This window comes from Equus caballus, chromosome 31, assembly GCF_041296265.1.
Source record: "Equus caballus isolate H_3958 breed thoroughbred chromosome 31, TB-T2T, whole genome shotgun sequence".
NCBI classification, from domain to species: domain Eukaryota; kingdom Metazoa; phylum Chordata; class Mammalia; order Perissodactyla; family Equidae; genus Equus; species Equus caballus.
In genome coordinates, this window is record NC_091714.1 from 2993695 (window position 1) to 3020088 (window position 26394).

General features: G+C 44.8%; 1 protein-coding gene and 1 long non-coding RNA gene across 4 annotated transcripts in view; one reads left to right on the forward strand and one right to left on the reverse strand.

Moving 5' to 3' along the window:
• Positions 1–4306: 4306 nt before the first annotated feature.
• The window catches only part of TCP10L (t-complex 10 like), a 40418-nt gene continuing 18330 nt past the window's right edge, over positions 4307–26394 (reverse strand). Inside the window, exons 6-13 of one of the 3 annotated variants that reach the window (XM_070256161.1) lie at positions 25545–25703; positions 24831–24939; positions 23132–23232; positions 21866–21970; positions 19701–19868; positions 16223–16307; positions 6686–6803; positions 4307–5520 (exon numbers count right to left, since the gene is read on the reverse strand). In XM_070256161.1, the coding sequence (XP_070112262.1) occupies positions 5331–5520; positions 6686–6803; positions 16223–16307; positions 19701–19868; positions 21866–21970; positions 23132–23232; positions 24831–24939; positions 25545–25703 (1035 nt within the window). In that variant the 3' untranslated portion in view covers positions 4307–5330. 3 annotated transcript variants of the gene reach the window in all.
• Positions 20621–22893, forward strand: LOC138921702 (uncharacterized). Its single transcript, XR_011434508.1, has 2 exons — positions 20621–21034; positions 21347–22893. It is a non-coding gene; the product is annotated as an uncharacterized lncRNA (long non-coding RNA).

The window sequence follows — 26394 nt, forward strand, 5'->3', positions numbered from 1 at the left end:
GACTTCCTCTTCCTTGTCTGTTGAGCAGACTCACCAGTCTGTCTGTGCAAATGTGTGTGTGCAGTTCTTAATCACAATTCACCTGCAAACCGGTTAGTGGCACAGATGATGGTGGAGGCAGCAAAGGATGCTCCTCTAGGACCTCTTATCACCCCTGCAGGGGGACCTGTCAGGAAGGGATGGTGAAAGGCAAGGCATCCCCCACATCCTCCTTAGAGATGCTAAGGTCCCCAAGCATTTGAAACCCTATCAGCAGTTACAATCTTCGCTAGAATTGCCAGGTACCTTTGCAGTAGGACAATGTGTTAGACAAGGGTGACGACTCAGGCTGGCTTATGGGATAAGGGAAATTCATTGTCTTGTGTTACTGGGACCCATGGGAGAGATGGCCTCAGGCGGGAATGGACGGGGGCTCCTGTGTTCTTCACAGGACCTTAAACTTCTCTGTCTTAGCTTGGTTCCATGTTAACCCATTCCCTCTACAGCTCTATTTTGCTTTCCTGTGTGGCTCAGCCTGACACCGTCCCATTCTAGGATCCCAGGGTAAAGAAATTCCCCTATGGCCTAGCGGTAAATTTGGTGCACTCTGCCTCCGTGGCCCAGGTTTGGTTCTCAGGCACAGACCCATACCACTCGTCAGTGGCCATGCTGTGGCAGTGACGCACATACAACATAGCACATGATTGGCACAGATGTTAGCTCAGGGCCAATCTTCCTCAAACAAAGAAAAAAAATTATTTTGTTTTGGTGAATAGTCTATCAAATCTGTGTTTATTGCCTGGGGTGATGCACAGCTATCATGTGATAAGAGATGTGACATCCATCACGAGAATGTTCAAGCTTCAGTCTTTAATTGAGTCAAACATTTGGTTGTCAGTTAAAAAAGAAAGTAAAATCTCTATATACAAACCAAAAAAAAAAAAAAAAACAATAAAAGGAAAGAAATGTGCTAAAATCATATTCTAATGTTTATATTGGTGTTATGAGGATCATCTCATTAATTTCTGGTTTTCAAGATCTGGGAACAACATAGGAACAGAATACATGGCTGGGAGGGGACTTGTCAGTTTGCTGATGTGCTAGTGTGATACGAATGAACAGCTCCCAGAAGAGAGGCGACTCTTGTTCCTGAGAATCCAAGGGAAGGGGCAGACCGGCTCGTGGGCACCGGGGGCCTGGAGTCCTTCCAGTGGAGAGGGACATTTGCAGGATTAAACTGGTCTGGGGACACAGGCCAGGAGTCCATCTGGGGCAGAGGCAGTGAGTCCTTGCAGGGCACTAGATGAAGGGCAGGGGCTCAGGTGACCCAGGTGGACACGAAGCCCAGATTTGGGATGAGGACTGGGTTACATAATGAGCTGAGGGATGTTGTGGCGAGGGTACTTCGATGGTTCTCTGGGTCTCATGAAGCGATACCTGGGTTCTGGGGCAGGAAACCCAGCTACTGGGAGAACGGTAAATCCTATTACTGAGTGTAGGGTGCTGTCAGGCAGGCACTCAGCCACTGAGACAATGGGGAGACGGCAGAGCATTTAACTCGAGACAGGTGACCTCTGGTGAGTGACATAGGTTGGGATGTATGCCCAGGTGTTTAGATTTCTTTAAATTTTACTTTCTTACGTTTGTTTCTCATATGGTTATACCTGTAATTTATTTTTTTCCCATAAGGTTTAGGGGGTTTTTCTAAATGGAAAAAGCCTCAGAATAGAGCTTTATTTTATATCTCCATTTTCTATACTTTTCAGAAACCTCATAATTGGGTATATGAAAACAAACCCATCCTACAGGTACAGAAATGGAAGACACAGGAAGGAGGGAGAAAATTCAGCCTCTGTCACGTTGCTCATTCATTCATTTATTCGTGCATTAAGAAGGGCAATGTGCTGGTGCTGTATCATCGAGGTCCATGCTTCCCAAACTAGCACCTTTAAAACACATATTGTTGGCCCCACCCAGGTTTCCAATTCAGTAGGTCTGGGTGGAGCGTGATCCTCTGAAGTTCTAACAAGTCCCAAGTGATGTCATGCTGGTGTGAGCCACATTCTTCTCTACCTTTTCCCATCTGAACGAGTGACTTGGGTTTAGAACACAAGGGATGGTTGGGGGAAGAACGAGGTAAATAACACAATTCCCTTACCCACAGCTAATCTAATTAAAGAGTTTTTTCTTTTAGGCAGGGCAAGAACTACAAGTGACTATGAAAAATAAAAAGATTAAAATAAACATAGTAACTATTCCAGGGAGATATAAAAATTAACTATGAGCCAGCCCTGATGGCCTGTTGGTTAAAGTTTGGCATGTTCCACTTAGGCAGCCCAGGTTCGCTTCCTGGTCATGGAACCACACCATCCATCTATCGGTTGCCATGCTGTGGGGGCCACTCACATGGAAGAAGTAGAAGGACTTACAACTAAGGTATACAACAACGCTTGGGACTTTGGGGAGAAGAAAACAAAAAGACAAAAGATTGGCAACAAATGGTAGCTCATGGTGAATCAGTCCCGGAAAAAAAAAAATTAGTTATGGACTGATGAAAAAATAATTAAGGCTACAGAATAGGTTCAAAGTGAAAGTCTGTAAAAAGGAGGGTAATTAACCATTGGGTTTTGTCTTTTGTATTAGGTGTTTGTTCGAAAGAACCAGCCACGCTAAATCTATAGTTTCATGTTTAAATATTTAAGAAGATTTAATCTAAATAGAATCAGTCTTTAAATGCTTAAGAAAAAATGGTTTCAAAGTTGAGTTTAACAAATTGAGCACTAAACAAAGTACTCATTTTTGTGAGCGTAGCCCTCCGTGTTCAAAGCTGATCTGATTTTAAAGAACCAACAAAGATCAGAGTTCATGGCGACCTTCTCCATGTTATCGGCTCACCCATTTATGCCAGAACTAATTTCCAAAACCCCCAGGCACTGCTGTCCTTGTTGTGAGGTCAAAGATGAAGAAAGCCTGGTGTCTACCCCAATTTGCTCTAGGTCCCTGGGAGGGGCACAGGTAGACAAGTCATGGGAATAAGTGTGGGGTGTACCCAGAAGGGCGCAAGGAGAATCAGAGGAGGTCTGGGGGCACCTACCCCGGGGCTGGCTGGGGTGGATCAAGGACGGCTTTCCAGAGGAGTGGTGGCCACACTGACCTCTGAAGGACAATAGCAGTGACTTGGATGAAGATGGGGTTGGTCCTCAGGGAGGGGCCTGTCCTGGGTGAGGGGTGCTCAGGCTGTTGGGAGGGGCGAAAGTTGAAGTAGGAGGGGCAGTGTGGCCAAACCTGAGGAAGCTTGGGTTCCACACTCTGGAGGTGTCTGATTCAGGAAAGCGAGGAGCCACCAAGAGACTCCACACTGCAGAGAGAGGGTTGATGAAGCATACATTTCTGAAGCAGTGCTCTGAGTCAAAATGGAGGAGAGGAACCTGTTGCTGATCTTTTCTCACCCATCCTCACAACATCCCTGGGAAACACATGTGACTGAATGTCGTACACTGAGGCAGAATGAAGTGGCCAATAGTTGAGTGGCTTTGGCAAGACTGCGATAGGCAGCAACCCAAGTGGGACCAGCTTGAAAGCCTCGCTCCCCACTCACGTCCTTCCCTCTAGAACTTCACTGCCCACTCATCCCATTTTCCAGCAGTGAATGCATCTTGCTGTGACTGTTTCTATGAAGTTCTTAATGCTACCTTTTTGACCAGCTAAAAGTGTTTACCTACTGCTTGTAAATATGTGGATATATACCTCCTCTTCAAAATGGTGTTATACACATAAGCAGACTGCACATCCAAATAAAAACCTTGGAAGAGGGTTAAGACCTTGAGTTAAATTCTAGCGTTTTGGAAATCAATATGAAAGTTGCTTTAATAAGCTTGTCCTGATTTCCATCATGCCAGAACTCGCACCACACTTGGGGGCCTCCAGGCGAATGCTCCTGGGGAGTTAACCTTACTTTGATTAGAGATCTTACGCGCACGACCCTTCAGGAGTGGACTGCAGATCTCATACATAATGCAAACTGCCTGTCAGGCAGATTATCTGACGCTTGGACATTGGTTGCTGACAAAATTATGCATTAGTTTCTTCCCCTGATCTCCACAAACGCTCAAAGTGTTTTTTTTTAATCTGTAGAGCAGTGTTTTGTTTCGTTTGCTTTAATAAAAATTCTCAGCATAAGCCGATTCAAAATAATCAAAGCAATAAGCAAGTCCACTTTTTCAGGCGAACCAAAAGCAGATTTCCGATAATGGATTTGTTTTGCCTGTTACGTCTGATAAACAACCTCGCCTCGTTTTCGCAGACCTCTTTAAAGAAAACGCCCTCATCCAGTGTAATTGCAGTTGAATGCTTTTATTTTTCCTTCAAAGCCAAGACAGCACATTATTCTTGAATTACTTTAAATAACATTACCGAAGTATTGAGGACTACAATAATGTGCACACCATAGCCTTTAGGACTGAAATAATTATTGGCACTAAAATATGATATTTAATTTGCGTCACATAAAAACCTGAGTACATATGGAAAGAATTTACAGAAATGTACATCTTGCCCTAAGACCTCTCAAGAAATTATTCCTTTCCTGTGTTCTGGGGACTCTCCATTTCAGGAGAAAATCAACTAAATGCCAATTTGCTTCTTATCTTCTAAGCTGCCTGCAAAATGGCACAAGAAGTAAAGAAGTGGTCATTGCTTTCACTTTGAGATTAAAAAAATCAAGAATTTCAGGAGGTGACCTATTGCCCAGGCAGCGATGGGCCATGAGACCCACATCACCCTGACCCTGGGGCAGACTCCCCGTGGGTTGGCTTGCAGTGGCTGGAACTGTCTTCCTGTCCAGCCCAGCAAAGTCATGGGCATCGGTGCTGCAGGACGATGGTGGGGACCAGTCAGGCTGAGCTCACGTCATTCAGGAGGGGTGAGGGACGCCTGGAGTGGGCTAAGGACAAGACTGCACGGAGTGAGAGTACCCCAGAGCCTGTTAATCAGCTGACGCGAGGAGCTGGCCCTGCTGAGCACCAGGCTTCATCCTCCGCCCTCCTGGGCCCATCACATGGCAGAGCTGGTTCTTGAGATGAGCAAAGAAGCCATCTTGCTGGGGGTCCCAGACGTCATTCTTTCAGCCTCCTGTTCTCTGACCAGTGTTGATCTAACCACTTTCCCTAACCAGGAAACCCAGGAAGTAGGATGTCTCTTCCCTTACAATTTCTAGATGACTTGGGTAATCTGAAACTTTTGTGTGGCTCTCCATTATTTGGGGCAGTCAATGTATTATTAGTTTTTTGTTTCTGTTCTTGCAAAAAATACAGTTGGAATTCACACGTAATATTGCGTTTTGAGCGATGGTCTTACTTCTTGTCCAGGATGATGTTTCCAGTCTCGTCTTTGATCCTAACCCTACCAGAGGCGTACTTGGTCTCCTGGTGGCCGTTGCAATACACAGTCTTGCTGGTGCCATCGGGGTATTCCCTCCTCTTGAACTGGGCCGTGTGGATTTCCCTCTGCCCGTTGCTGAACACGATGGTTTTGTCGCCGTTCCTGGTGGAGGAGAATGATATTGTGAGTCAGCCTGCACAGCAGCCAAAGCTGCCAGCGTGGAAGCAGGTGTGCCTGAGTGACATGAGCACCCAGCTCTGGATCACCCACTCCAAATCTCGGTGGGTGAGGGTAGAGAATATGCAAAGGCCAGAACAGTGAAGGCAGCCAGTGGATTCAGGGTACTGACAGAAACTCAGGGGGGCTGAGAACAGGCGTGTGGGAGAATGCCAGGAGGGAGCACTGGGGAGGACTATTGAGTTTGTTCATATGGAAAGTTTGATCTTGAAGGTGAGAGGACAGGTTGCAGGATTTTATATGGGGGGGTGACATGAACATGCTATACTATCATTCAAGATAAACGACCACAGAGGCCATGTAGACTATACTGATGGCGTGACGACAACTGGGGAGGAGTCAACTGCAAGTCCAATGGAGATATGACGAGGGTTTGTGGTGGCAGAACTGGAGGAGAGGAAGAGTCAGAGGTCACAGCCCACAACAGTTAGGCGCCATTGGCTGTCAGAGTCAAATGAGCAGGAGAGTCTCAAACAACCTCTTGACCCACGTCGGGGACGGGATGGGTGGGGCTGACCTCAGGGCCTTTACTCTCTGCACACACTGGCATCAGCAAATAGCAAACCCAGTGAGCACTTTCTCAGCGAGTCTTAAACAGTTGTTTAGATGTATTCTACTGTGGACTCAGGCTCCCAGACGACATGGTCTCAGGTGGCCATATGCGGAAGACCAAAGTTATTTTTATGGTCACAATTCAAGCATGATGGATGTCAGTGAAGAAAACAATTAAAAATCAGTGTTTGCGAGGTCAGCCCAGTGGTGTAGTGGTTAAGTTCACGTGCTCCACTTCAGTGGCCCAGGTTTCTTGGGTTTGGATCCCAGGCGCAGACCTACACACTGTTTATGAAGCCATGCTGTGGCAGGCATCCTACATATAGAGTGGAGGAAGATTGGCACAGATGTCAGCTCAGGGCCAATCTTCCTCAGCAAAAAGAGGAGGACTGGCAGTAGATGTTAGTTCAGGGCCAAACGTCCTCCAAAAATAAATAAATACACAAATAAATAATTGAGTTAATTTTAAGGAATTATTGACTACGCAAACCAAAAATTTGGGAGAGTTCAGATTCACATCACCTGTCACAATACTGACCTTTCCACACTCACAGTTGTCCCGTCAGGAAATACAATCTCTTCTTGTCCGTCTTTAAGATGTTTCACTGTCCCATCCGGAAACATGATTTCCTTTGAGCCATCAGGATAGAATTTTTCTGCAGAACACAATTTCTAAAAATGTGTTACATGGTATTTAGAAACATATTATGTCTAAACAAACTGTAAAATATTATAGAGATTGATTAAAAGGAGAGGATTTTCTTTTTTTCTTCTTCTTCTCCCCAAAGCCCCCCAGTACACAGTTGTATATTCTAGTTGTAGGTCCCTCTGGCTGTGCCATGTGGGATGCCATCTCAGTGTGGCCTCGTGAGTGGTGCCATGTCCGCGCCCAGGATCCGAACCAGCAAACCCCTGGGCCGCAAAAGAAGAACATGCGAACTTAACCACTCAGCTATGGGGATAGCCCCAAAGATTTTCTAATCATCTGAGCTTATAACTAGCATTGCCAGGTATAGTACAAAATGTCCAATTAAATTTGAATTTCAGGAAAATGACGAATAATATTTTAGCATAAGTATGTCCCAAATAGCGCATGGACATACTTACGCTCAAAACTTATTTGTTCTTTATCTGACATTCAAATTTAACTGAAAGTCCTATATCTTTATTTGCTAAATATGGCAACCTTACCTTTAACAAAAGTTTAAGAACCTAAGGCTCGCATGAAAATAGTCAAGAAAAAGCACTCTGTTAACAGCCAGGATTAAGTTTGCTGTGTCCACTGTTCCAGCCAGAACAGGAACAACATGCAGACCAATCTTTGCACATTCAGCAAATGTATCTTCCTAAACTAGGACATTTGTGGCAACACTTGGCTGCTCGATACACCTTGTAGTGATCCACTCCAATAGATGAGTGACATTCAAGGCCTGGTTCTGTACCTTACTCATTCGTTTTTTTATTTATAATTGAACATCTTGCTCCAGGCAGACTGATTTCCTCCGTCTCATTAAGACACAAAACCTAGATTCCTCCAACTTTGCTCCAATAATCTCACTGACTAAAATTCTCCTTTCCTTCCATATGCTCTCTGGCTCTCCCGATCCTACCCTTCAAGGTCCAAGGTCATCGTTAGTCCCACAGCAGGTGACCTTGGGCCTCTGAATGCCTTTGACCCTTAGTATTGTAAACATTCTCCTACTTTTTCGTACTGACTTGGGATGTCAGTCTAGAGAATGAATTGTGGTAAAGAACTGTGCCTGACCCTCCACAGTGACCTCCACAGATAACACTGCTCTTTAACCCCATACAAGACAGAACCTTTAAAAGTCACAGGGCTTATGGCAGAGCGTACTGGAACACTGCTACACCGAATTTTATTATAGGAACAAAGACATAATTAAATTGCATGCATGTGACATAAATCACTATTTGCATATGTTTGTGAACAAAAGAAAAGCTGCTAAATCAAACTTAATTTGTCAGCTTCTATTTGTTCTCTTAATATCCATTTGCTTCCTTTTTATTCGCTTTGTCAACTGTTAGCAGTTGCTGGCAGACAATCAGCAGCACAGAAGAACTTAAGAAAAATAATATAGGTGAGGAATCTTACAACTGAGGAAAAATTCTGCCCATTAAAATAGTGTTTAGCACAAAACTGTAAAAGATTATTTTTGTGTGGTGTGTGGATGGAACACCCAGAAGAAACTGGGGGGCTCTTCTTTGGGACAATATTTTTGAGAACCACTGAATACACAGACATCCTGGTGTGGAATCATACACAAGACTGCTGATTTGTATGAACTTCCAAGAACATGTGTGTAACACACAATTGCACCTCTAAAATGACAGGAGTGGGAAACAGTGGGGCCTTTGTTTGACTCTGCTCCTGAAATGTCAATCATAGGCAGAAGCATTGAAGATACGGGAAATGCATCCAAGAACAATAACAAGGCTTAGAATTCCTGCTGGAAAATTAAGTGATGTATTAGAGACATTCTACATGGACCAGCTGAGATGCAAAGAGTTTAAAAAGCTTAGGGACAGAAATGAAATACAGATCTATAAAAATATTTTTCTTTTTCAAAAGACGTGAATTAACATTAATCAGTCACCCGATATGGCATTCGTGAATGAGCAAGTGTAATTTTTCATTGTCGAAAATTTACTAAGGCCACTGAAGAAAGTGATTGCTCTAGTGTCTGCCTCTCTGCTTATTTGCCTAGTCAGAAACTAAAGGACAGATTGTGAAGGCAAAAGTCCCAGCAAGATACACCAGGCATTGGCTGGAAAATGAGGACACCAAGGAAAAGGGTGGACCTGCTTGGGGGTATGTATGTCATAGGTGATGACGTGTTTAAAGATGACCTTGGTTCTCTCTTGGCAGCAAGGCGGATCAGATACTCTGAATACACTCACACTGCAAAATATCTAGTAATGCTAAATAAAATAACATGAAACATCCATCTAAATGAAGACCCACATTCGTGGAAAGGGCCAAAAATCAGAGAGATTGCTGAAAAGCAGACAAGAATCTTGATGCTAGAGTGGTTGTGCTGTTTTTGCTGATCTCAGGATCCAAGAGGCTCAACTCTTAGTAACTCTACTGGGAATGGGAACTTAGCCCCTGCCTAAAGATGACACTCTCACAAAGCCATACCCCCAATAAAATGGTGGTCCTAGCAAATGGAGGGACTAGGAAAATATCTGCCTGTTTCTGAGCTCTCTGAAGAATTTATAACCACAGGCTGACCCTCAATTTCAATTGAGTTTAGCAATTTTGGGGACTCTGAGACACCCCAAACTAAGAAACAACTATAAAAGGGTCCCTGGCTGGCAGTGCCCTGGGGCGTCTGGCAGAAGCAAACACAAAGCTTTCCAGATTGACATCCCCAAACTGAGCCCCACAGGATTTCCACCCAACAGGAGCCAAGAATTCAAACTACAAAAACAGGGAGGGAACATGATGCCATGAGGAAGTGTCAGCAGACAGCCAACCTGTCACCAACGCCATGTGGAGCTCCAAAGCTATATGCATGATGTCACCAGAAACAGGCTATAAAGTAAACAAGTGTAAAATATGTTAAGAGTTAAGGAAGAAATTGAAAACAAGAGAGAGAAAGATGATATTAGCAAAAAAGACCAGGTAAATTTGAAAAAGACTGAAAGGAGGTGAAATATATAATTTTTAAAATTAAAGCTAAAAGATGTGTTAAATAGCATATACTATTTGGCTGAAGAGAAAATTGATGAAGCAGGAGACAGCATTAAAGTTAACCAGAGTGTAAGAAAGACAAAAAGAAAATATAACGTGAGAGGAGACAGGAAGGTTATCATAATTGTAACTGAAGGTACAGAAAGTGAAAGAATGGAGGGAAACTAATGTTGGTAAAGACCAAAGCTGAGAACATCCCTGAACTTGTGATCTGATGGTCAGATAAGACAGAGGAGAGGACACCCAGTTAAATCTGAATTCCAGATAAAGTATGTCCCACGTGTGTGTTGCATAGAACATGGTTTTAGTAAGCAATCATTTGTTGTTTACCTGAAATTCTAATTTGACGGGGCATCCTGACAAGTCTGGCAGCCCCACCTTACGGAAGACATGAATCACCAAATCTAAGATGCCCAACAATTCCTAATACAATGAATCCAGGTAAACCTACAACCAGACACATCGTAACAAACCTGGAGACAGAACATTTCTTAAAAGCAGCAAGAGAGAAAAGAAAAAAACTACTTTCAGAGGAAAAAATTAAATGCACATCAGACCTTCCACTAGATGCCGTAAGGTGGTAGAATAAAATCTTCAACCTGCTGAGAAAAATTACTTGTTGTTCTTTTCCTCAAAATTCTCCAGGGAATTTCTCTCAGAATAAAAGTCAAAGTTCTCACAATGGTCCACACGTTCTGGCTCCTCTTTTCTTTGACCTCATTTCCTCTATGCTGTCCTTACTCCATCCCTGCCAGGCTGGCCTCCTTGATTTCCCTCAGACACACCAACCACATTTCACTGCCTTTTCCTTTTTCTAGAATGTTCTTCCCCTGATATCCACATAGTTTTCTCCCTCTCGCTTCATCCATGTCTCTCTTTAAATATCACCTTTTCAGAGAGGACTTCCCGGATCACCCTATAGATAGAGTGTGGACGATAACAGCAAGATATAAAATAATAATGCCCCCTCTCTATGCACATTCCCTTCTCCATTATCTGCCTTTTTATTTTTCTCCATAGCTTTTAATAGAGCCTGATTTTTATTGATTGATTTTTACCTGTTTGTTGTCTGTCTCATTCCAGTAAAGCTTCATGAGTTAGGAATGTCTTAAAATTTTGCCCTAAAACAACCCCTGGCCCGGGGTAGGCACATAATAAATATCTATTGAGTAAAAGATGCAGAATTGCATATCAAGACAAATTCTCCTTCATGAACTAAGGTAAAATAAAGGACAATTTTCAGACGAAGGAAAACTGAGTTAATTGCCCCATCTGAGAGATGAACTTTAAAAGGAAGGAAATCACACCAAAAGAAAGGCCTGTGATGCATAAAATAACATAGAGCCAGGAAACCTACATAAATGTGAAAAAATCTAAAATAAACATCGACCGTATAAACACAGTAATAACTGTGTCTAATTTTCAGGGTGAAAAATGCGCTAGAATTAGAATACTGGCTGAAGCAAGCAGAACAGCATGAAGGATGGAAGGGAGTGATTAGAATTAAAATGCTCCAAGCTCTTTGTGGAGGGCAGTCAGTCTACCAACAAATTTTTTTTTTTTTTGGTGAGGATGATTGGCCCTGAGCTAACAACTCTTGCCAATCTTCTTCTTTCTGCTTTAGGAAGATTGTCACTGAGCTGACATCTGTGCCAATCTTCCTCTGTTTTGTATGAAGGACACTGCCACAGCATGGCTTGATGAGTGGTGTGTAAGTCTATGCCTGGGATCCAAACCTGTGAACCCCAGGCAGCCGAAGCAGAGCACGAGAACTGAACCACTACTCCAGCGGGCCTGCCCATACTGATAAATTTTTTACTTGTGAAATAAACCTTCCAGTTAAAGTAAAATTGTCTTCGGATTGTGTTTTTTAAAATTTTTCTACGTTGCTTATAAGAACACACTTAAACATAAAGATTTAGAAATAGCAAAAGAAAAAGAAATCCCAGACAACAGTACCAAAGTTAATGGCTATGAATTTTCCAGAATGGATGAAAAAATATGACTTTATCCATCTAAGAAACACAGCATATTCCAAACTGAATAAATGAAAAGAACTCCTAGGGACATGTTATGGGTTGCTTTGTGTCCCCCCCAAAGTTCCTATATTGAGGTCTTAATGCCCAGGAACTCAGAATACAGGCTTATTTGGAAATAGGGTCATTGCAGATGTAACTAGTTAAGATGAGCTCATACTAGAGGAAGGTGGGCTCTAATCCAGTATGGCTGGTAACATGCTCAGAAGTATTAAAAGTTAAAGGGGCACCGATATATGAGCCCACCCTCAAGGGGATCAGAAACGATCACGAACATATCCATGTGTGTATGTCCATGTACACATACGTGCACACGTTACCTATACGCAGAGAGAGAATGGCAAAGCAGATGTGGCAAAAGGTTAAAAATTGGTAAATCTGGATAAAGAGCATACAGGAGTTCTCTGTGAATCCTTTAAGTTTGAAATTGCATTAAAATAAACAAATACATTTTTTAGAAAAAAACCCAGAGCCAACAAAAAATAAAGGAACTGGACAACACAGTTAAAGAGTTTGATCTGATGGATAATACAGAGCAATGCCCAAGAAGGAGAGCACACGTTCCTCCCCAGCTCACGCAGAGCCAGGACATCCAAAAGAATGACGTTGAAAAAAAACAGGAACCACATAGACCATGTTTGCTGAATATAACACGTAAGTCAACTTAGTGATATGAAGGAATTAAATGAACAAAATTGAAATAGAGGGGAAAAGGACCACATTGCGATTCATTTCCAGGATCCACAAATATGACAGAAATATTTGATCATTTCCTGAGTGCCTGGTTGCATAGTGACCCACCACCTTACCCTCTGAATGATGATGTTCGTTTGGCCCCAGAGGATTCTGTGCCCAACACTCGGTTTTCACAGGCAGAGCCAACTGTCCTGGACACACCCCTTCTTGGGTTGATTAATTGTATTTGCCAGAAAGAAAAAGAACAGCCAGCTAAATGTGAGAAAACTAGGCGAGATCACTTGCAGGCTATTGGTTAACCTGACAGCTGATACTGAAGGTGGTTTGGATTCTGTGGGTTATAGACTCAGAGAAGGACTCCCCCTCTTAGCGTGGGGAAGTCTTGGTTTTGTATAATTTCAGCTTGTTTGTTCTGAAAAGCTGAGGGCAGTACCAACCCATCTCCGATTAATCGTAAAGAACAACAAAATCGTGAAGCACCTGATAAATACGATACTTTTGTGGTTTAAGGACACAAAGGCAGAGCAACGAGCCCTTTGAATTAAACAAATAAGCCATCGCTCGAGCATCAAGCAAGGAAGCTGGTCCTTCGACACAGACACCGGCTGTGGCTGCTCCTCTGAGAGTTACGCCTTCTCTCATGACTTGCAAATCGGCTCCGAAGGCAATGTTAAAATTATTTGCAGCGGTCAGCGAGGATATTTAATGACGTTCCATAGGAAGCATTCAGCCCAGTGCGGGCTCTATTCTCAAACTGACTCCTCACCAGGAAGTTACACTTTTCCTGTGCCAAGCAGCCAGATTTAACTATTTCTGTTGCTACAAGCCAGGCAGGAAACAACACAATGCACAAGATCCAGAAGGGCGGAACGTTTTCACAAAGAACGGTGACGGCCCGGCTGAGAATGCGGGAGGCTGAGAGAGCTGCAGAGCCACAAAGACAGAAGGCCGTTCCAAAGTCCACAGGAAATTAGCTGCAGGGAGTTTTTGCACAGAGTATTGGAGTTGGCAGATCTGCTTGGCACCATAATTAAGAAAAACTTGTATTTACAATGCAAACCCGCTGCCACTGCAGAGGCTGGAAAAAGAGGTCCCACTTGGACTAAAGGCTTTGAAGCAAGGAAGGGGGCTCTGGGTGGAGCAGGGCGTAGGACAGGAACAGCATGGGCCCCCCACCCCCGACCCCCGCCCGCCCTGGAAGTGGCTCAGGACTAACTTGGACAAGGACAGCAAGAGTGATCAGAAGAGCTTCGGCTCTTAACCACAGCTAGCATGGACCGTTGCCACCCACACCTCACGATAGAACCTAGAAGATAATATCAGACACATTCTATAGCTGGTTCTCATACGTGTGTAGTGAGACGCATATATAAGTCGCATCACATGGTGTAGATTTAGTTGATGTCCACGTAACCCCTTTGTTGAGTTTTTAAAGACTCAGGCTAAAAATCAACAACCAAACCTCCTAGTTATTGAGATCCTATGTATTTTCCCAAAAGATGGGCTAAGGAGCATATTAATGCATAGTCCACGAAAAGAGCATACTGTGGTGACCTACGTTTATGAAACAATGAACACTATTTCTTCTCTTCCCTTCCCAAGGAGCCTCAATCACAAAAGAATGTTCAAGACGGGGTGAAATGCAGAAAGAAAGATGGTTTAGCTTCACATAATCCAGCACTTTCCAAATCTATCTGCTGGGCCAGGCAACTCTTGCTGCTGCTGTTGCTGTTGGCAAGTGTTCTAAGAATAGTGTGGGGAAACGGTATCCTAGTTTCAAGAGTCGGGGCGCCCCACCCAACATTTGGGGGATGGAGGAGCTCCCCAGACACACAGCTGCCCTTGAAGCAGCCTCGCTAACGAGGCTTGTCCCTGGCAACACCACTCCTGGCTCACTGGATGGCTTGAGCCATCTGAGAATTCGTCGCCTACCCCCCTGGGTCCCCTAACAGTGGTCCATGGCTTGGTTCTCTGACTCACGTGCTTTGGATGATGAGACTCAAACAAGGAGGTCAACCTGCCTGGGGTCACCCAGCGAGGAGTTGAACGTGGCTGACGGCAGTCTCCGGGTCAGCGTTTCTCTGACCTCATCCCCTACTCAACTGTGTCCCCACTGGATTAACCCTAAACCCTGTCAACGTCACTGCGGTGAACACAGCATCAACTCAGGTGTAAACTCCAGCATTAAGTCTTTTTATTTTGTTTTGCGATTATGGTTAGACTGCTTAAAATAGGAAAAGGAAAGCAAGGAATGAAATTCAGACCAAAATATCCATTTCCTAGAACTCACTTTCAGATTAGTTTATAAGTAAGACTTGTAGGGACATTATAACTGCCGGAGAGTTCACCTAAAAAACTCCATTGACTGATCACAACATATTAATAAGCAATTTAAGGCCTTCTGCGTAGCGAGCATCCTTAGTGCTGGTCGCACCCACAGAAGAGAGGGCGGGTTTTCAACAGCAGGAACGAAGCATGTGGCTGCACAATGTCAGTGTGCATCCAGCATCTGTGTCTCAGGGAGATGTCTGTGAAAAGGGCAGATTTTCTGGTCTAAATTCCAGCCTTTGTTGGAGCCATTTGGGAGCTGCCCACGGCCAAGAAAGGCCAGCTCAGCGAGAAGGTGACCACCATTGGGCACTCCTGCGTACGGCAGTTCTGGGAGACGCTCGGCCCCATGCTGGCCGCAGGAAGCCACCCTGAGGACACAATCTTTTGGAAATCTGCAAAACTCAGCCCAGAATTAGGGCTTTGTAAGTTTCAACAGGGAGGGCAGCAACTCAAGAAGACAGAAATGCCTCCTATTTCACAAAAGCAGCGGTGATAAATACAGGGGACAGGGAAAACGTTGGGAATGCAACCTACTTCTAATAACGAATTATTAGGAAGAATTATTAGAAAGAAATAACAATTTCTTAAAAATGTACTCCAGAGGTGAAATTCACGTTCAAAGTTCTAGTGGACGATGACGGTGACGTTGGTGATGACAGTGGTCCTGAAACCGAGCATCTTGTAAACGGGACAGCTGTCCATCAGTTTGCTCCATGCAGAGAGCTGCGTTCTCACAGGGTATTCAAATCATTAATGTGAAAAACAAAAATAGGGATTCAATGCAATGAGAGAGAAAGTTAAACCATTATAGGATATAGCAAATTCAGAAAGTCGAAACCCTCAGGGTTTAACCAGAGCATTGCATTCCAGCGCCCCAGTAGCAGCTGAGAAAAGAATTTGACAGCCTGTGAGAGAATGAAACAGTAAAGCTAATGGCATGCCGTTCATCTGGAATTTTGCTCGTGCTGTTCAACCATGCCCGTGTGGAAAAGCCAAAGCACAACCAGCTGCCTGAGGGCTGATGGCATTGCTTCGGATTTGGGGGACCTGGGAGCATTTATGGACGCACACTAAAGCAGCAGACTCATAGTTATTTGATAAAAATCAGGAAGAAATGCATACCTGGGTTTTCATTAAGTAACGTAAGCCCCAAATTATCTGGACAGTGGCCACCACGGAGAACTTGCCTAAAAGGCACCTGGGTCTGGTAAACCTACGGTTTCCGCCTAGAGCGCCCTGCATATCACGCACACATAGTAGGCACGCAACTGCTGAGGTTTATGGTGACGGCACTTACCTGTCAGCCCGTTAGGAAACTGCACCACTTCCAAACCATTGGGATAGATCGTGTGCGTCGTCTGAGCACTCGCATGATGATATATCTGTAAGCACCAGGAACAGTTGTGTTGCGATGCAGTTTGCGCTACTGTTTTGAACCCAGATTTAACCCAGGAAAGTACTCCCTGCACAGGGGAGGGGCCTGATCTGTCCATGAGAAGGGAGTGGGGACTTTGGAAGAGGAGGGTCGATCAAAATAATCCATAACCAATCTATCAATGAAAATTTGGGTGAGTTTATTCTGAACCAGATCTGAGGACTAGCTTAGCTCGGGGCCTTCCTTCCCTAAGGAAGGAAGGGCGGCAAAGAAGTGGGGTGCGTGGAGTGGTTACATACTGTCTTGGATCAAAGAGCATACATTGCATATGATAGGAATGTCCCTTTTACAACAGTCACGAGATTGCCTAGCCGGCACAGCACAGCTGTTCACACAGCTGGGTGGCAGGTCTACTGTCTCCAGCTGGGTGGTCACAGGGTGGGCACAGCAATCAGTTCCTAATGTAGGGAGAGATGCTCATCCTTAAGGAAATGTCAATGTCGGGGAAGTTGCATCTTTATCTTAAGACCATTTGTTCTTGTCTTTGGGACACAGCAAATGCTTAAAGCAGATATACAAGCCGTGCTCAGCGGCCACATCAGGTCCTTTTGGAAAAAAAAAAACAAGATCAGGCCTGAGCTGGCCTGAACCATAAAGGAGGGAGGGGAAAGTCAAAAAAAAATAAGGAGATGGAAACAAAAATCTGCATAACTTATACGTTTGATTTCAGAGTAGAGAACTTAGAAGGAAGAAGTTTCGCTCCACTCCCAGCTTAGGGATCCTGGCACGGCCCCTTCACAGGGTCATCTACAGTGGCAACCTCTGCCCATCAGGAAAAGAGGCTGAGAGAACACACGGAGAGAATGTATTAAATAAAGTTGAATTACTGGAAAAAATCGTTACTGAGATTTAAAGGACTGAGCTGTTCCAATGTCTCGAAGGCGTTCTTCTTCTTGCAAGGATAATTGGTTCGAAAGGGAGATGGAAGCAGAGAATGCTGATTTCTCCATCATTTCAGCACGGATCATGTTCTGCCCAGGGCTCCTTTCAAGGCCCGGTTTTCCCTCCAGACCAAAGAGATTACAATGGAGAAAAGCAGTGCCCGCTCAGTAGGTGCCCTGGGAAGGGACACTTTGCCTCCAACGACTCTTCACTGTGACCACGCGAAAGATCAAGAGGGGAGCATTTCCTTCCAAGGACGGCACTGGGGTCCTGTTCTCCCTGGCATCTCATCTTCATCGTCATCTCCATCAATTCTTGGATTTGTCCCAGTCTTTGCATCTCTACACTCTCCTGAGTCTGGCTAAGAAACAGCTATTTGCTTCCCCCAAATGAGGGAAACTCAGGGTTCAAAGTTTACAAAGAGTATGGGACTGGCCCCCCGGCCGAGCAGTTAAGTTTGCGGCTCGCTTGTGTGGCCCGGGGTTCACTGGTTTGGATCCCACATGAGAACCTACACACCCCTCATCAGGCCATGCTGGGGCGGCGTCCCACGTGCCACAACTAGAAGGACCCACAACTGAAAATACACAACTATATACTGGAGTTTGGGGGAGAAAAAGAAAATTTAAAAAAGAGGAAGATCGGCAACAGATGTTAGCTCAGGGCCAACCTTCCTCACCAAAAAAAAAAAAATTTACAAAGAGTTGAGGTAAGTTACAAGATCAGCATTCACATATTATTCACGGGCTTGAGACATAGTAAAAATCCACCATTCCAATGGGGTCTTCCAGACTCTCTTTGTTTGCATTGCCTTGCAAAAAAGGGGATGTGCGGGTTAGCTCAGACCAATGAAAGAAGGCATGGCGGGTGACACGACTGCAGCACGCTAACATCCGCCCTTGGGAATGGCCAGAAGGCTTTAGCTGGGGGTAAAATAACAGAGCGATGAGCAGATCCCTCTAATTAAAACCAATAAAACAGAAAAAACATGAGCTCCACAGTCATTCAGAATTCCCAGGGCCCTGTGCTTCTGAATGTTTCTCAAAGCTTGGGGAAAAGCCCTAAAGTTGATTATTCTGAAAGATTTTTTTAAAGAAATGCATAGAGTACAATTTGGTAACGTTTCAATACTAAAAGAATGTTGTCAATCTACTACAAACCTACCCTGATCTCCAGGCCTTATTTATAATGATTCTTTATAAATTACCCAGTTTTCTTAAGTTAGAATGGAGTTAAACCTTGAATTATTGCCTCTCTGGAGACCTTGTCTGTAAAACCCCCAAATTCTGCTGAATCTATTTTCCCCATATCTAGTACCCTAACATCACACAGACATGCTGGATGTCCTGTTGGGGTCACACGCGCATCACAGCTCCCCGACATCAAGCAGGCCTCTACCTACGATGATCTACAGCTCACCTCCACATGGCTATCATCCACCAATACTAGTTAGAACTATGAGTTACCAGCTATCAGTTAGTGAGGTCTTAACATGCACCAAGCCATACTTGTGGGTCTGAATTTAGACCTTCTAATAACCCATAATGGGTTTTCCCAATCTTGGCACAATCGACAATCTGGGTCGGATAGTTCTGTGTCATGGGGGACCATCATAGGCCACCATCCACCAGATGCAATAGCAACTCCCATCACCCGCAGCTGTGACAACCAAGCGTCTCCGACATTGCAAAGGTTCCTGGGGCTCAAAATCGCCCCCAGTTAAGAACCACTCACCTATGAAACAGGAATTTCCTGATTTTTCAGATGCAAGAACAGAGGCGTGATGAGATTAACTTGCTCACATTCTATACACGGTCACTGAGAGCGGTTCAGCCCCAGATTCCTGTGGCTCCTAGACCCGTGATTCCTGCTGCACCCAGCACCCAGCGGGGGGCTACAGGGAGACTGGCCCCTCCTCCCATGGGACTGGGTAGAAGTTGCTGGACTGAGGAAACGGAAAACCATCGCTTTGATCTGACCTCCAGCCTGTACCAGGTACGAGTTCATGACCCTGCCTAACTTTACAGCAATAGTAAATCTAATTCTTCAATAAACGCACATTCACTAAGTGTTTGCTATTGTGTTCCTGGAGAAACTGAGGCAGGGGCATCATTAGCATACTGTGTCATTTAATTTTCATAATCATCTTTTGAGTGAGGTCAGGGCAGCTTACCTATCACAAGATGATTGAGCGAGATTCACAACAAGGACCGGTGCCGGTGGCGAGTTTCGGTTCAACGTGGAGACCTGAGGTTCCAGTCAACCAAGACTCTCCCTTGCCCAAGAGCACCTGTCCTACAATAGCCCAAGTAATGAAAAGTCCGTCTTCTGCCCAGTTCCCCATCCCTCATCCTTGAGCCCCCGGAAGAGCAACGGTGCAGATGTGCAAAAATTTTCTGAATAATTGGGTGGATTTTGATTTAAAAAAAAAAAAGACAACTATGTAGATTGTACACACCACTCTCTGATCTGGAAGGATCTTCTTCACGTCCCCGTTAAGAAACCGTAGGACCGTGGTCTTCTTCTCAGCACTGGTGTTGGTGGTCTTCTTGTCAACACTCGTGTCCTTCTCTGTGCCTTTCGAGAAGTTGATGACTTTACAGCTGTCACTGAGCGCCTGCTCCACCTTCGTGAAAACACAAAAGTTCCCAAATGGAAGATTGCTTAAAGCACGATTATTGTGGTTTCATTATTTTTCCTGCCATTCAAAATCATTTTGTGCCCATTGCCTGCATGGCATCTTCGATGCCAATTGTTGTATTTCCACAAAAAACAACTCACTAAATTGATTAGCTCCAAATCCCCATCTCTGAATCTGGATATGAATAATGAATGGTATGATTTGCCGTACAAATGTCTGGCTTTCTTAAAATCGTGTTATGCAAATTTACCTAGATTATCAAATTATTAGTTGTCAGTCTAGATAATTCCTGGTCATTAAATTTGGTGAATTTGGAAATCCTGGGCCATATAAATTGCAGTAATTACTGTGTAAGCGTTATCCTTGTACATTGTCTTTCCATCCCATCCCTTTGATCCACATTCTCCTTTGTCCCGAAGATCTATCGATTTCAATTAACAATCGGCAAATCTTATTTTACTTCATATGCATAATGCTGAACCAGGAACTTAGAGAAGAATATCTTTGTCTTCAGATTGAAAATATTATTCGTGCAAAGATGAACAGAAGGGAAAAAACTGACAGTAGTAATATCAAGATTTCGTGAGTTAATATTTGAGCCTGTGAAAATTCCAAGTGGTAAACTATGTTGTCATTGATTACGTGACCTTGTTACTCTTAACCACAGCTCAGGAATAAAGGAGTTAATTCAACTGAGAAAACATACAGGGAACTGAAAGCTAACGCCTGGCTTCTGCAAATCTCTTGGGCAACTCATCCAACAGTACACGATGATGTACACCACCTGGGGGCCAGCGCAGCAGCCATCTGGTTTGAGGTTTGAACCAAGACCACTTGTTCGCTCTGGTCCCAAACCAACTGGATAAATGAAGCAAGGTTGTGTTCAGTCCGATCTTAGAGATTAATTTCTCAACCAACAATAAAAACTCCAACGAGGCTGAAAGGACCAATTACTTCTCAGATATGAAAAAGCACAGATAATGTTTTAAATGCTCCACATAAGAAAATTTTTAAAATCAGGTAAAATTTTTGCACATACGTGATAAAAAGAAGACAAGAACAAGCAAATAAGTACACGAAGAATTTCAGCATACCCAGTGCCAGGCTTGCAAGAGACAGGCACAAGAGGAGAGCTAAGAGGAGATGATGAGGTAATGGAGGAAAATGGAGCGGGGGGGGGGGGGGGGGGGCGGGGCGTGAATATAGGGGCAGACAGGTGGATTATGCTCAGGAGACAGAAGAGTGAGTCACCTATCTTGTGCCCCCAGCCTTTGAGGAGTCCTGAAATGAGTGATTGACTCATCCATGTACTTATTCAAGGAATATCACTTAATTCTCTTGGATCTACCTGTTGAGACGGTAGGATAAAGTAGTTAAATTTTATGGAAGTTTTTTTCCCCTGAAAAATCTAGATAGCAACCATTTTATCTGCTTATAAGAACTTTAATCCACCTCTATTTCAGGCAGAGTTAAGTCAACAAAGCAAGAACAAGGAAGACTCCTGGCTTCCGAAGGCTAATGACACAGGCTCACAACGAATGAGCTGTTGAGTTGAATGAGGAGCTGGACCATCCCTGTTCCAAGCGTGACACAACGCTGCATTCTCCTGAGAACTCACACAGCATCAGCTGCTGCAAGTGAAGCTTGCCCCTTCTCCCCCCATTCCTGAGATGGCAACCGCCCCCGTGGACGCATCCTTCAGGAACTGAAGCTCTCCTCGAGAGTTAAATGTGGAGACTGAGAGAGATTGAGGCAGTAAGAGGCAAATTATGTTAAAATTTTTTTTTTTTTTTTTGCTCTTAGAAAGTTTGCTGCTTTATTTGCTAGAAACAAACTGACAGCCAGCAATGCTAGAAGTGTCCTCTCCCATAGATGCTTGCCTGGCCTCTGGGTCAGAGCCCCTGGGATGGTCCGGGTGGAGCAGAAGTACAACGCACACAGGAATGTAGCTTAGCGAGACAGGACTATCTACAGCAGCCTACCTGGCCGTCTGGGGGTTGTATTTCTTCTGCTTTTTCCTCCTTTTTTATCTTAGTGTCCACGTGTTGTAATGCATTTGGGGAAGATACCGCTTCTACAGGAAGATTCTGCAGAAAGAGAAGAATCATTGTCTCGCGAGGTCTCCCTGAGAACTGCGATGATGAGGCGGGAGAAGGCACGTCCCCAACATCTTGCAGCATCTCACTGAGTAGAAAGCAAGGCTGTGCTCTGGGGAGTTGGTGCCAGGACTCTGGACCGCATTTTATGTTTTTAAGAAGATGTACATCCCCAACTTGCCTGTAGTTCAATCTGGGCCAGGATGATCATGGTGACAACAATTATTTCCACTAATGAAATAACGTCCTAATCAAGAAGCCACTCGCAAGAGCATGTGGAGTTGCTTTCTGAGGCACTGAGATGAGACGAGTGCGTTTGGTAACCAGAACAGCCCAATTCAGAATGAAATAAAACCCAGAGAAAAATGTTGCCACTTCTCACTCCCTTCATGATGTCAGAAAGGGCAAAATAGGATATGGGCCCTTCACATGACACGGGAAGGGAGGGGGGACCCGCTCTTCCTTATTTTCTCACCAGTTGTCTGCTTTCACATCCTAAATAAGTTTACAGCCCAAATTTCCTCCCGAGGAGAAAATTATTTCGTTTTTGTTGACATTTGTTATTATATATAACACGTAATAAGTGGACCGCTAACCGGGGCTTAGAAATATTTTTGTTACATTTGTCTTTGATTATATTAATTTAGGTTAAAAACTATAATTAAAAGTAATATAACACCGGGGCTGGCCCCGTGGCCGAGTGGTTAAGTTCGCGCGCTCCGCTGCAGGCGGCCCAGTGTTTCGTTAGTTCGAATCCTGGGCGCGGACATGGCACTGCTCATCAGACCACGCTGAGGCAGCGTCCCACATGCCACAACTAGAAGAACCCACAACGAAGAATACACAACTATGTACCGGGGGGCTTTGGGGAGAAAAAGGAAAAAATAAAATCTTTAAAAAAAAAAAAAAAAAAAGTAATATAACACCTTGATTTGGGGAACTCAAGGATGCAGAAATATCGATCTTGTTTTTGACCATGTGCTGAAGGCAATCAACTTAAAACTAGAAAAAAAAAAAGTTTGTACTTATTGAAAAGGCTGAACTCCCTCAGGAAGGAAGGCAGCATTAGGAATCGTCTTGGTTTTCTGTCCTCCCCAGGAAGACGGGAGGGGGAACGATCCCTTACTGCTGGGGGGCCGGGTGCCCACTCACCTGGGGCTCGGCCACGTTCGGGGAGGACCCGGGGAACTCATCAGTCTGCACCTGGGCGGGAGAGCTGCCCACAGGACTCTGGGAGGGCGATGTGCTCGTGTCTACGAAAGCAGAGAAGGCGAGTTTAAAAGGACAGTGCACACACACTGGAAAATACCCTTATCCCAATGCAATTTCTAAGTCTGATGAAACCCACTGTGAACATATTCTCTTCTTTTTCATGAGATTACTACATAAATAGAGGGTCAGTTATACGAACGTAGGGTCAGTCAAGAACACGTGACATTTGATCATGTAAGAAACATGAACTATTTAATGAATATACTCAATAAATATCTACTGGATGTCACTCTTCTTCAAGTAATAAGATGCTTCAGGAGAGGAAGTTGAAAAGGTCTTGTCCCTGCCTTTAAGCTGCGTATGGTCCAGTGGGGAGATGGAGACAGGAAGGGAAAAATGTGGTCCACGTGATATTGGGTTGTTGGACCAGGAGCCTGGTGGAGGAAAGCCACTGGCTCACAGGGGAGTCAGGGAAAGCGTCACCAAGAAGGTATTGATTATCCATTGAGACAATTCTTGGAGGTTTGAGCCGAGGCAGGAGGAGGTGTTCCATTGTGCATGTAAGTAGCAGAAAGCGCGAAGGGTGCAATGGGTAAACTGAGGTTGTTAGGAGGCCTGAGCGGGTGGAGGGTCCACAGGGTAGCAGGGTGGCAGGCAGGTACGGGCTGCAGGTGAAGAGAGTGACATGCCATGCAGAGGAATGTCAAGTTCCCTAGGGTGAGGAGCTGCGGGCCGGTTGGAGCCGTGGGGCAATACATCAGCCTCGTGTTTGTGAAGCTGGCCCCAGTGGAGGTGAAAATGGAGTGGAGGAAGACCGTTAGGCGGACTCAGAGAAGACAGCACGGTGCCCGGCCAAGCTGGAGGGTTGAGAACGGGGAGAGTCGAGAGTCAAATCGATGGAGCAGCGTCTAGCCAACCTGGGGGGGGAGGGGAGGAAGGGGTCTGAAACAGTCCGTACGTCTCAGGCCCAGGGGACTGACGGATGCAGGATGGCAACTGATAAGAGGTCCCGCATTCGGGGATGCAGGCCTGTAAGCAGTTCAGGTCTGAGGAAGCTGAGAGTTCACGTTTTGGCCTCGAGTCTGCAGGCCCCACACCTGAGGGGCACCGCCCACATCACAGGCGGTGCCTATGCTGACAGCCTCCAGCAGGTGTCACAGAGGGTGCTAATTTTCTGATGGCAACCTGAGGAAGGGGGCCCCTCCTGACTCGCCCAACTGCACTCCCGCTGGTGAGGCCCCTGATGCAGAAGGCTCTGCACGGTGGTGCTGACAGCCCTGGAACTCAGGAAAAGGGGGACAGAGGCCAGATCAGGAGTGCTGTATCAAGGTGGCAGGGAAGGCCCAGGGAGGCACGAGACTGCCCGAGGGCCCACGCAGAGAAAAGGGAGAGGCCGAGGCCAAGGCCAGCCCCCCAGAACCAGCTTTGGCTGTGCGCTGGGAGGAGGCTGGGAGCGTTGGCAAGACCGACAGGAGAGGACGCCTCAAGGGCCTCGGAAAAGGAGTCAGAAATGAGGATGCTCTGTGACCTGTGGGCACTTGCTGTGGGAAGATTTTGAGCAAACACTTCCATGTCACACAAGCCCACATCTTAAAGCAGGAGGCAAAATAGGAAGCAAAAACGCTCATGATGATCTCACCATTTCCGTCTGCGGCTGGCTCGTCCTCCTTGAGCACGACATTCGCAGCTGGCACTGGGGACTTCCTGCCGTTCGATTTTTGCAGACTTTGGGAAGATGGGTGTGCAGCCTGGGGGCAATGACAGTCACAAACCTGACACTGCCCCTTCAGCTGGAGGGCCTCAAGATCAAAAACTGGGAGCTGCAGAAAGTCATTTTCAACTGTAAACATGTTTTAATAACATAACATCCGGGGACTTGACCATAACCACAGCTCTATGAGATAGGCCATTTTTTTAAATGCAGAAATACAGAGAGCATAGCAGAGCAAGTAATGGTTGATTCAGTTAGTTTATATTTTTAGCATTAAAGACAAATCTGAAGAAATCCTTTTTTTTTTTTTTTTTTTGGTGAGGAAGATTGGCCCTGAGCTAACATCTGTGTCCATCTTCCTCTATTTTGTATGTGGGACACCTGCCACAACATGGCTTGATGAGTGGGGTGTAGGTCCACGCCCGGGATCTGAACTGGTGAACCCTGGGCCGCTGAAGTGTGGCTTGTGAACTTAACCACTATGCCATCAGGCTGGCCCAAGAAATTCAATTTTTTTTAATCTAGGGAAATTGAATTATTCTAAATAAATTTAACCTATTTTGAATAATAGAGTATTCTTGTTAGAACTATGTGGAATTTTTATCTAAATCTAAATTTTAAAAATACATTCTCCAATGTTACCTTTTCATCCTCAAACACAGTGGGCTCGTCTTCAGAAGGAATGTCCCTCCCAGTGGGCATTGCACTTCTGACTTGAAGACTTCTGGAAAGAGTTTTATCTCCGTCTCCACATGACATTCTTTTCCCTGAGTCAATTCTTTCTATCTTTATACTTATTGGCTGAAAATAAACATGGGGGTACTTTTGCGTTAATAACAATCACATTATCCAAAAATATCGATAAATACATGGTGCTGGTTGTCACAGAAGCTAGACCATTATAACCCCATTTCTATGTCCCGCAAAGTAGAACTCTTGTTATATCTCATTTTCCATTTTGCAGCCCATGTTTTTGTGGAATTCAGGGAAGTTGTGATTGACCCTGTAGAAAAGGTTTGCCATCACAACAGAATAAATTGCTCAAAATCGAATTTAAAAATGTATAGCAGGAATTTTCTTCTACCCTTTGCATTATTCAAAAGTTGACTGTTTTGAGGTATGGATAAGCCAATTATTCGTTCACTCATACATACCTTTATTAAGCAATTATACTTCCTGTGTCTAATTAATTCAGTGCAATACGGGAACATACGGGAAGCCTGCATCTCAGAGGAAACCAGACAGCAGACAGTCTGCGCAGCTCATCCTGGGACTCAGATGGTCTCTACTCAAACGTTCCAAAAAAGATACTTCTCCCACTTTTAATAAATGCCTGGATGAGGCAATTCCAGACCCTCCCACAAGGAATAAAATATTTCCCGCTGAACAGTTGCATTGGGAAACAATGCCAGGACATTCGATGATCTTCAGGAGTTTGGGGGTCTTCTCAGCACAGGTCAACCCCATTATCCACTGCTGGATGGGGACACAG